Source organism: Plodia interpunctella, chromosome 12 (assembly GCF_027563975.2).
Source record: "Plodia interpunctella isolate USDA-ARS_2022_Savannah chromosome 12, ilPloInte3.2, whole genome shotgun sequence".
Taxonomy (NCBI): Eukaryota; Metazoa; Arthropoda; class Insecta; order Lepidoptera; family Pyralidae; genus Plodia; species Plodia interpunctella.
Window position 1 is genome coordinate 9,051,240 of NC_071305.1, and position 12,538 is coordinate 9,063,777.

At 35.4% G+C, this 12,538-nt stretch overlaps 1 protein-coding gene across 1 annotated transcript in view; it reads left to right on the top strand.

Moving 5' to 3' along the window:
* Cph (Chronophage) overlaps nt 1-12,287 on the top strand; it is a 44,103-nt gene extending 31,816 nt beyond the window's left edge. The window contains exon 5 of the mRNA XM_053752746.2: nt 9,234-12,287. Coding sequence (XP_053608721.1) covers nt 9,234-11,224 — 1,991 coding nt within the window. The 3' untranslated portion in view covers nt 11,225-12,287. The remainder of the gene's footprint in view (nt 1-9,233) is intronic.
* The last annotated feature ends 251 nt before the right edge of the window (nt 12,288-12,538 follow it).

A 12,538-nucleotide genomic window follows, 5' to 3' on the forward strand; every position in this document is an offset into this window, starting at 1 on the left:
GCTTCTATTCCTTGTGACGTCCGTGGGTGAGATAACATAAGTTAAGTCCGAGGAGATTGTTGTGAAAAAACTACTGCTAACTTGACGAGATCCCATCTTCGAGAGGTTTCCCATTGGAAATTGATCTCTAAATTTTGAATGATAAAGCTTCTTGTTGCGTGCTTTGGTCCGGATTAGTACAACCTTATTTTGTATATGAGGTGATAAGTCTTTATGAGGGGTCAACCTTTTCTATAGTGGAGCTTACCCTTTTAGTGAAAAGAGTCTGTTGATAGGTGATTTAGGAATGGTGATAATGCACTAGGAGCCTGTTGTAAATATATCATAGAGTTATGCTGATAGCCGCCGACCACATTGAAGTGGACGGTTATAATATTATTTTTGATTGTTTTAAAACAGTTGTTTCAATATTTGCAATTTGGAATTCTTGTAATTGAGTTTCGAGAAATCATATTACGTGGCTTTCGATATTTCATGAAAATGTATTTACGTTGATTTGTTGCTCTTGATGTGTTTATATTAATTAATAATTAATCGAACTGAGTTGAGAAATAAGACAAAAACAAAACTTGTATTTTTTAATGGAAAAATTCTATAGTCTATCGATATTACAATTATAACGAAGTAAACGGAAAAAATCTGCGACAATTAAGAAGTTTCTCGAAACTAACACGAATTTAACGAAAATCAATTTAGGGCTGAACACAGATTTTAAACCATCACTTTACTCCCCTTCTTATTTTATTGTTTTTCCAACATTTTTTGTAATATGTGGTAATGGCTGTAACACATGTGTCGTTGGCGGTGTTACGAGTTTAAAATAGCCCACAGCTGGGCAACGCTAGCCGTAGACGACCCGACAACGATCTCTATGGTTTAGGACATGTAATTTTGGAAGCGATTTTTCACAACCCTAATATTAAATTGGGACTTTTATGTCCTGTCATATGATTCGGAGTGCGTTATAGGAATTGTTATCGAGCTGTTTGTTTGGACAAATCTGTAGGGTGTTTGCTAGGAACTATCGTACCTATAATCTGAAATAATATTGTGTAATCTTCTGGAGTTATAGTGTGATTTTTTTTTTTTAGATGTCTGATATTAAAATACAACGTCAAGGTTCCTCTCAGAATGCCTATTTTAATAGCCGCGTTCCCAAAAACACTACACATTAATACACTACTAGATTGAGTTCAGATATATTAAAATCGTGATATTTTATGACTATTAAGACCGATTATTGTTTTTATTATTATCCCTTTTATATATGTATATAGGTAAAATAATATAGTTTTATAATATTAGGTATAATAAAAATGTTTCATCCACTTAGTGCTTGAAGTACAATAGCTAAGTGCTATCAGAGCCGGTGCTATTCAAATCCCTGCTCTGTATGGATCACCTTTCTTGTATTAAAAGGGTACGTTTAACAGTATCAGTAACGTTAGTTATAGCGTAACTGATTTTTGTGGGAGGGTGAGGTTTGCGTAATTCGATAGTTTACTAAAACGCTAGAAGGGAGTGTCCGCCATCTTTAATAGGCGTTAATTGCTTGGCGGGAAACGGTTGGAATAGGTAAAATTAATGTTTTCTTTACAAAGGAAATTATTTTTTTATATAATTATTTAATATTGCTTGATGCTTGATTGATAGTTTTTTTCAAATTCAAATTCAAAATTCTTAATTCAATTTAGGGTGATGTACATCGCTTAATTATGTCAAAATACTTAAACTAAGTGTACTGCCGACTTCCAAAGCTCAGGTGAAGAAGAAGCGGCGCAATAAAACTTCACCGCAGCCTTTTCTCCAAAGACGTACAATTATAAAACAAATGTAGGTTTATAAATATATCTATTAAAATGTTTTGCACATAAAATGGACGGGAAAATATAACAGAATTGTGCGATTGCTATAAAATTGGCAAATATTTTTAAGGCTGTACATTATATACATTATATGCGAATTGGGGTTTGTTTTCGTTGAAATATCACAAAAATCCTAGGTTATGTTCTAGGAAAAGAAATATATTTGAATAAGTCTTTTACAAAAATGTCATTTTTGACACAAGCTTTTATTGTTGTCAGAGAGATCTTATTACCACGGTGTGACAAAAAATATCATGTCCGTACAGTAAACCGCTGAGGAGTTCGGACGTCTGGAGCCGTTCCTGGGTGCACCATCAGGTCATGCTTATCATAATATTGCATTGTCATCCAAACTCAACGTGTGTACATTAAAGATATCTGCTTTAAACTTGAGTTGCAACATTCCAGCCGAGACCTAGGGACACAGGGACATAAATTATTTTGACGACCTCGATGGCGCAGTGGTAAGGTTCTTGCCATTGAACCGAGAGCTCCCGGGTTCAATCGCCGGTCGGGTCATGATGGAAAATGATCTTTTTCTGATTGGCCCCGGTCTTAGATGTTTATCTATATTATTTGTATATATATTTGTTATGTATATGTCTTTGTTATAAAATATAGTATCGTTGAGTTAGTATCCATTAACACAAGTCTCGAACTTACTTTGAGGCTATCTCAATCTGTGTGATTTGTCCTAATATATTTATTTATTTATTTAACTTGCAATTTAACTACACTATACGTTAACTGCTACACTACTGCTGCTATACACACTAATACATTGCAAGTTAAAACAAAAGCTTGTAAAATGCGAACAACTAAGAACAAAGCTAACTTGGTATATTCTAGAAAACCTTAATAACGGACAAGAAAATCAACTTACTCTATAAGTAACTAACATATGTATACATATTCAAACACTTCAAATGCGATCTGCTGTTAGAATGTTAGAACAAAAAATTGACAGAATTTAGACGGAAACATTTGAAGGTTAAGTGGATGGTTGTGAATTTTAATTATCGTCAGGTCACTTGTGTTTCGACATTAGGCTTCCGAACATTTATTTTTACACGGTCAAATCGGTCATTTCAACTTGTACACACATAGTTTACCTACATTAAATAATAACGAATTGAATTATTATTTCAGTTGGTGTCCTTTTAACCCAGACATCTTTAAATGCGTCATCTCACCTTGACAGAAACAGTATACATTGTTTTTAATGCAGTTTAAACTTTAAAATGCTCAAAAAATGTGAGCATCTAATACGAGTACCACAAAATTCCAGTTTTAAATACAGCATTCTAGCATTAAACTTCCATCAAAATAACCGCGTTCCATTTTCAAAATTTAATTTTTATATTTAACATTTCTCGCCAGCCAGTAACGTGTCTCCAGTTATGGGTCACAATTTGCACCATTTGGGTTATAACTTCGAGTTAGGGGGTGTGTGGGGGGTGTGAGGGGGTCGGAAGGGGAAGGCGGTCATTCAGCGCAGCGGCGCGACGGACATCCGCCGCATAACAAGTCGATGGCGAGTCTGGGACGCGCCACCCTGTCATTCTTAAAAATCGCATAGATTTAAAAATAGAAGCGTTTAGTTTTCTCTTAGTAATGCTGCATGATATTTTAGGATTGGCCGCTTTAGTCCACTATAATACCGACTTAAATTTAATAATATATTATATTAACGTTATGACTTCCTAGTCAAAGCTGAGCAAGGATCCACTTCGTTAATCTCAAGTAAAATGTTTAATTTTGCCCATTAAAGTCTTTCTTTATATTTTCAACCTACAATAAATTAGAGACACGAATTAACCATGCAATACGGCCGTCATTTGATTTTACAGAAATTAATTAAAACCTCCTTACTATTATATTATTTGACATTAAAAAAATAAACTTTAAAACGTAAAAAATCAATTATAATACACAATTTAAAATATTCATATTTTTCATCGTAGTGTTATACTAAGGAGACAGCCGACTTAGTTCTTGTTTTACCCGATAGAGACGCTGGGCGCTAACTGCTGTACCGGAAGCAGCGCCGTCGACTTCCGGAAAGGGATTCCGCGGCTGTTTTCACTATGCATGGCTATTTGTGATTTGGTTTTATTTGAAAATATTTAAAACGTTTACTTTATTGTGTATTTTATTCTTTATGTCAATTAATAATTTAGTACTTAGTTCATATGAAGACCTCGGTGGCGCACTGGTAAAGTGCTTGCCTCTGAACCGAGAGGTCCCGGGTTCGATCCCCGGTCGGGTCATGATGGAAAATGATCTTTTTCTGATTGGCCCGGGTCTTGGATGTTTATCTATATATGTATTTGTTATAAAATATGGTATCGTTGAGTTAGTATCCCATAACACAAATCTCGAACTTACTTTGGGGCTAGCTCAATCTGTGTGATTTGTCCTAATATATTTATTTATTTATTTATATTAGCCATAACATTTGTGAAGTACTATAATTAGTGTTCCCAATTAACAAACTTCAAATTTAAAATTAGAATCAGTTATATGGTATATGCTGGAATGAGCATGTAGATAGCTGCAGTTACGATTATTAAAATCATTTAACGATATTATAATATTATGATTAGAATAAACATTTAAAACTTTAAAACATCTAAGTATTCGATTTTTGAACAATTTAAGAAAACAACAGTTGTGCTAATTCTTTATTACTTTATATTATCGATCGATACTATTATTTCAATATAACTAAAGCTTTTCTTTACATATTGATAAATAAAGCTACATACATACAAAAATGAAAATCAAATCGCATTTAATTCGTAATTTAAAACCTAACCAATAACTTAAAACCTATGACAAAAACAATAAAATTCAAAAAACTGGCCATCCTTACCGTTATCCCAGAGTAAAATACCGGATACTCCCCCTAACCGCAGGGGGGGGGTCCAGACGGGTGGTGTTTAAAAATTTCACCCCCCACTTCACCCCCACAATAGTCGGTAATCAAGTATTTCTGTTTGAAATCGAAACGGTTTTTGCTTCTACCTTTTTTTTTCTCATGGACATTGTCTGGGAACATATAGTTTTGTGTGTTTGTATGACTATCATCTAGTGCTAGTGTTTATTAGATGCGATCGTGAGTATGTTATTAAAAGTGTTATATGTATGTATGGTTCTTAGATGTAACTTAAGTATAACCTATAGGTACACAAGATTTTGCGTAAAAGAGAAACGAACATTAGCAATATACTTTTTATATGTAACTTTGTAAGTTCCATATAATATGTCGATAATTTGTAAATGTCCACCTTATGCATGATTTACAAAATTAGATTGATTACACAATATTAAAATAAATCATAACGCAAGAGGACAAATCACACAGATTGAGCTAGCCCCAAAGTAAGTTCGAGACTTGTGTTATGGGATACTAACTCAACGATACCATATTTCATAACAAATACATATAAGCATCCAAGACCCAGGCCGATCAGAAAAAAATCATTTTCCATCATGACCCTACCGGGGGTCGAACCCGGGACCTCTCGGTTCAGTGGCAAGAAATTAACCACTGCGCCACCGAGGTCGTAAAACTTAAAGTACTCAGAAAAATATATATATAATTACAGAACAACTAAATCAAGCTAAAATTAAAACTAAAATATGAACAATAAATTAATTTAAACAAAAAGTTATTTAAAAGAGCATAATATTTTATAGCTCTCATTTACAATATTTAAACAATATATGTTAGTCCGTCAGAGACATCATTCTAATTGGGTCTAATGGAGCGAACACTCAAACACAAATTAACAATAACCTACTTAACATACCGTATAATCCGGACCACCAACCGACTCACTACCCACTATTATCGGTATTTACGATACAGAGATGTAATCAGACGTGTGGCTAATCACTAATCAATGTAATCGTAATCCTATCGACGCGGCCGGTAATCAATAATTGTAATCGCTTAACGCTACCGGTGACCGGTGCGAGTACGGTCAGAAAAGTAATATATTTTATAAATTATTTTTCAGTTCATTTTCAAGCTGCTAAAGTAAAAAAGAATGTTTTGGTAACATTAAACACTAACATAATTCAATTAAATTATGCATCTAAAATCTTAACGCTGTGTAAATCAAATTGTTATGTACCATTACTACATAGTATAAAATCAAAGTAGTTTTCTGCTGTCTGTCTGTTTCGTAGCTTTCTTCCTTTATACTACATGACGGATTTTGATGCAGTTTTCGCTGTTAGACATTTTATTCTTAAAGGTTTATATACACATAAATATCCCCGTGTGCTGCCGGAGTAATATAATTTTCTGTTTAATTATTAAATATAGACGTTTTCCGGAAGGCGTAATAATATTTTTTAAAGGCTAAGATTGAAAATTATATACGTTTTTATTGTACTACTCATCTCTACACGATATTTTTCCACTTCTGTCTATTTATTACAAAACTACAAAAATCTATGATTGTATTTTTATATATAAATAAATGGAAGATTTTGTTTTATCTGTTAGTACGAAATGATGACCAAAACGCAACACAATGAACAATGGTCTGTACAAAAAGGTCACACAATATTGATATCGTGATAAATCTCTATGAATACAGGACGATGCAAGTTTAATCAAGAAAAAAAATTGTAACATTATTTTAAATACTAGTATATATATATTTATTATTATTATTTATAATATTTCTATAATTTTATAATTGTTTTTTTTTATTATTATTTATTATCATTTTAAAGACAACATTACTATGTTTTGTATTATTTTAGTGGCTTTAATGTAATTTTATTCCGTTTTTGCGTGTACACATTTAATTCAATTTATGTTACATACACACTGATCTGATATAAATAACACGTAACAAAATATGTTATGTAAAAGCTTTAGCCTCAATATTATCGTTATCAAAATTTCATAATAAATTAAAAGTAGTCCCCTTATTGGTCAGTTAAAAGGTATCTTTTTCTTTTTTGATGTTTATTTGTACTTAATAACTTTTATTTATTTCATCTCACAAAAAGTTCACATATAATAATACAATTTAGCAATACAATTAAGCAACTGATACAATTTAATTTGACGATAGCTAACAGAAAAACCGTCAGTATCGGTCAATAAACTAGTAAATGAAAATTGGTCATCCTGTACATGCCTTCTTTCCGGTCGGTCACAATCTGACCGTTACAATTCAATAATCGTCTTAAGTCGACTCTGATCGCTTATCGTGCCGCGCCTACTATCTGTAGTGACGTGTACTCGATAACCTCACAATTATCGATAACAATTACGATAAGTCTAGCGTATGTTATACTTACACAATTTATCGCGATTTCATTTTTTGTTTTGATTAACAAAACTTGCATATAATCATATTTTTTAATGACAAGCAAAATATTAAATAATAAATATTCAAGGATTTCAAACAACTGGTAATGTGAACAAAATTAATGTTATAAAATATATACGTCAATGATATCATAATATTATATAATAGAAATAATTTACTCAGCATTTTTAAATATATACCTAAATATTTGGAATATAATACAATCTGTATTTGCTATCTTTCAGATTAATTTTTAACCCACTTATGGGAAATGGCGGCGCATTTTCATTTTTTGCCATTATCTTCTCGTAATCCAACCTAAAATATCATCTTATCGATAGAATATTTTAAGAACGTCTATCTTTAGATTTGCGATTTGACATTATCATAATCAGTCTTATAAAATACTTGGAAAACTTTGTCTACACGGTTATAGAATCTTTTATAATATTACATAAGGAGATTTATGTAAATTATTTGTTATATTTGTATCAATTATACATTTATTATGATTATATACACAATCTTAATATAATATTTTTTTAACATGAAACTATGACTAAAAGAAAAACAATTAAAACTTATTAAAAATAACTAAATAAATAATTTTAATGATAAAAAATATATTTGTATTTACAACAATTAGGTATGTTATATTGGATATTCGCGATTGATTGTAGTAATGTCGATATATCAATGAATGTGATGTATGTATCGACATCGACTAGTTCCCATCACGTTTGTAGGCTCTGAGGCCGTCGCTGGTCTCGATAATAAAATGTCTTGGTTCACAATGAGCAATCAAATTACTGTCAAACTTGAGGGCGCTGGTTCGGTGCACGGTGACCAACTAACCTAGCACGTATTCATAGAAGCTTCACAGAAATCGTACTGAGTGAACAAATAATACTTATGTATCAGAGTCAAAGCCTTTCTTTTCAGAAGTTAAGCGTTTCACGTCTATTTAAAGTAATATTTTTCTTTAAACGTTATAAGCCAATACTTTCTGATTTACAACAGGAACAGACTTTGTTCTAGTTACCTAAAATATGTAACATGACTTACTAACGCCGCCTTTTAAAGGCAGATATACTTATTTTCTTTAAACGTAATACTTTTTATACCAATACACAAATGTAATTGAGCTTATATCTGTAATCTAACTCAATTATTTATTAGCTATGTCCTAGATGAGCTTAACTCGGAGCTTTTGTGCTTTCCAAGCGATCGGCAGAGACAATTAGTTTACCATAAACTAGATCTCAGTCCAGTCTCGGTCAAAGCCTGATTTAATTACACACAAACCGACGAGTTGACAGCCAGTTAAATACCAAATTGGACTGTAGTTGAATGGTAATTTAATTTCAATAACTTTGTGTTGTTTTGCATTGTTTTGCAAATCATAAAATTATGGTCTTTGCGGACGAACACAGTATATTAAAGCAGTTTTTAGGACTGACTACAATTTTGCATTATATTTTTTTTCCTTGAATTCAAATAACGTGTTAAATAAAAATTATATGTATTTCGAAAATTTCTAATTCCATCAATATATTAAAATAAAGCGAGTACGTATTTCTCTACGGGAATATTCTTTGTTAAAAATACTACTTTGTTAAATAATCATTCATAATTCTTTTACCCGTATAACGTTACATACAGATTTCAATATCAACAGCTTTAACCCGAGCCGTACGTGATACGGCCCCGCGTATATTTCATAAGATTTTAGAGGTGCATGAATCACCCACGACACGAAGGGACGATCAGTCACCGCTGTACCGAACCCTTGGCCCTTCTGCTTAGAATGCGGCCCGCGAACACTCTCTAGGCCCTACGATATGTGAGAGCTATTACTAGACACTTTGCCAGTGTTAATATTGCTGTAAATCTCCCATCGGAAGGCATGTGATAGGTTACATTTGTTTGAATTGCGTTTTTCTAACTAAATTTGGGAAAAAAACGGACGCAAGATTTTACGGTCAATTGCGCCACTGAAACTGAAATACTTCATTTCCATTGTCCACAGAACCCAGCAACTATGTCTGCTCGACGTGCAAGGCGCGCGTGCACTCCGCCTGGCGGCTGCTCCAGCACGTGCAACACGTGCACGGCGTCAAGATCTACGTCGAGGCTCTGCCCCAGCCGCAGCCCAAGCAGAACCATTCATCATCTAGCACTTCTTCATCTAGCTCCGGATGTTCTTCCACCGGCGCATCTCTCCCACCACCGACGTTACGTCACCATCCTTTGTTACCACCACCTGACATGCACTCCCCGTTTGGAGTCGGTGGTCTACTAAGAATGCCTTTGCCAGGCAGCCTGCCACCTCTTGCTCATCCTTCTGTACCCCCTGCGCCACTATTCGCCCGGCCAAACCATCACGACCATCGGTTTAGAATGGAACAACTAGTTTCAGAACAATTTCGCCACCATGGTCTCAATTTGGCAGCCGCAGCAGCCGCTGTGGCAGCAAACTCTCTTCCTCCTCACCAAACATTTCAATCTCCAGCGGACCGACCACCAGTCGTCCCGACCTCTCTCTCCGGACGAGAACGGCCACCACCAGTATCTCAACCCCTCTCATTAGAACCCCAGCTGGATTTTTACTCGCAGCGCTTGCGGCAACTGGCCGGTACAACCAGTCCAGGGGCGGCCACAGGCAATTCGAGCTCTCCTAGCCCCAGGAAGCATTCTCCTCCGTTCGCTTCCCCGTCGCCCTCCCGAGTCGGTCAGACTCCACCGGCGGGCGCCGGACCCGGGACGGTGGACACGCCTCGTGAAGCGACGAGGCCTCACAGTTCGACGTCACCGGAGCGACGCATCGAGCCAATCGCGGCCGATGCTCCTCCACCAGAACGACGGTCTACGACACCAACCGCTAAACGCAACGATGACGCGGTCCATTCCTGTGAGTTTTGCGGGAAGAAATTCCGCTTTGAAAATAACCTCCAAGTACATCGTCGGTCGCATACTGGCGAAAAACCTTACAAATGTACTGAGTGCGATGAATGTTTTGAGAAAGCATCGAAATTAAAAAAGCACATGAAAATACATCGGGCGCCGGATGCTACTGAAGATGGTGAATCAGGTGGTGATACGGGGGAGGATGACTCCGACGATGAATTGGAAGATGAGGAGTTAGATGGTGAGGAAGAAGAGGAGAATGAGGACGGCGATGATGTCGAAGAAGCTGAAGACTTGACTGTGTCTAATAGCAGTGCTCCGTCTGCTCCTCTCAGAAAACAAGCACCAGTTATCCCCGCTCATCCACCCAGTGCATCAGTTGTTGGTGAACTCATGGACAAGTTTGGGTTATCCAATATTGCACAATATAGTGAAGCATTCAAACAAGCTTTACAAGAATCTGGTAACTCATTAAAATGGCAATTAGCTAAAGATAGAGATAACAACAACGGACCTCCCAGTGACAAACCTAATGGCATGCCTCCAACTGCCGCGTTACGATTGAAAGAGGAGTTCGCCAAAATGCCTCCTCAACCGCATCCTCTATTCAATCCTTTTGAGAATCCGTTTGAGGCGTCAAAGCGGATGAAATTAGAAATGGAGCGAGGTGAGGGCTGGTGGCTCCCCACACTGCACGCGCAGCGACCTCCTGAAAATATCTTTGACGGTCTCAAAAACAGCAGCAATGGATTACTACAGAATCCGTTGTTAAAAACAAAAGACGGGCGTCGAAATGATACTTGTGAGTTCTGCGGAAAAGTGTTCAAGAACTGCTCAAATCTGACTGTCCACCGTCGATCTCACACTGGGGAGAAGCCGTACAAATGTGAGCTTTGTTCTTACGCGTGCGCTCAGAGCTCTAAACTAACAAGACACATGAAGACGCACGGGAGGTTAGGGAAGGACGTGTACCGCTGTCGGTTTTGTGAAATGCCGTTCTCTGTGCCGTCGACGCTAGAGAAGCATATGCGGAAGTGTGTTGTGAATCAAAGTAATGGTGCTCCGTTGGCATTATCTGATGACTCGAATGCGTGTCGAGACGAGGCGTCGTGACTCTACCCGTGGGGCGGGCTTCGCTTGCCTCCGCCCGCGCCTTCTAGCCAGATTTTCTAAGGCCTAATACTTTAGTTCCATGTGAGACGTTGCGTCTTACGTCGAAACACTTTGGAGAATCGTGCAATATTTGTCTTAACTATTTATTGAATATGAAATCACTAATTGTAATGTTATCGCTTTCAGAAATAAAACATCATTTCATATTATACATATTGAGTTAGTTAAAAAGAACTACTACATATAAAACGCTAAATTTAGACTTGAATTCCACGTAATTAAAATCCGAGTAATTTCAAAATCCAATATTGGCACGGTTTTTAAAGTTATTCGACATTTGTTCAACTTCTAGTCGTAAGGATTGAAGGGCTGGCATATTATTATAACGGTCATTGCAATATAAGCCCAAAGGGTCACAACCGCAGGGCATTATTATAATTATTGACATATCTTACATCTCCGTAGCAGTGTTTGTTCCCATTGTTATATTTTGATTATTTACAAGTGAACATGGGCTTTGTAACTAGTCATGTAAAATTTCAATCGACAATATATTTTTATCGGCTCGTCTAAGAGATATGATAAAATTGCTATCTAATTTAAACTTTTAATTAGACATTCTATATTTAAAACCATTTGGATTCTTAGTTACTTAGCCCATGTAAACTAGTCTATTGTTTGGCTCACTGTGCCGCTTCTGTCTGATTACGTTATTCGATTGTTTTGACGTTTTTATTTATAGAAAAAAAAATGTGGAAACCAATGCCAAAGTTAGCTATGTTGATTTAACACGATTTAGCTGTAAGTTGTATAGTGTCAATTAAAAATTAGGTATTTTCAGTATTTTTAGCATCTTCATAGATTGATGTAGTAATTCAAAGTTTGTTCCGTTAGTATGTCTGTACATTACTAAGCAAAAATGTTTCCTATCTTAGATTATTATTAGTTGTAAATACGTCCTATGTGTAATGTGTAAATTGAGTACCTACCTATTGATGTTCATATTTATATTAAAAAAAAAACACGGTGGTTCGCAAATTATAAATAAAAAAAAGTTAAAAAATCGGTGAGTTTCCTGTAATCAATAAATTAAATAATCTAATTAAAAGCAAAATTGGACTCGACAAGGGTAGGTGTTATCATAATGTCTATATTAATTAGTATTTAATTATAAATTAATAAATTAAAATGTCGATCTTGGTCTATCCTTTATTTTCGAAGGGAGCTAGTTATTTTTTAAGACTGAAAAATATTCCAGATTTTTTTTTATATAAATGATTTCATGTGATCCTTATTCGTGGAAGATACTCGTTT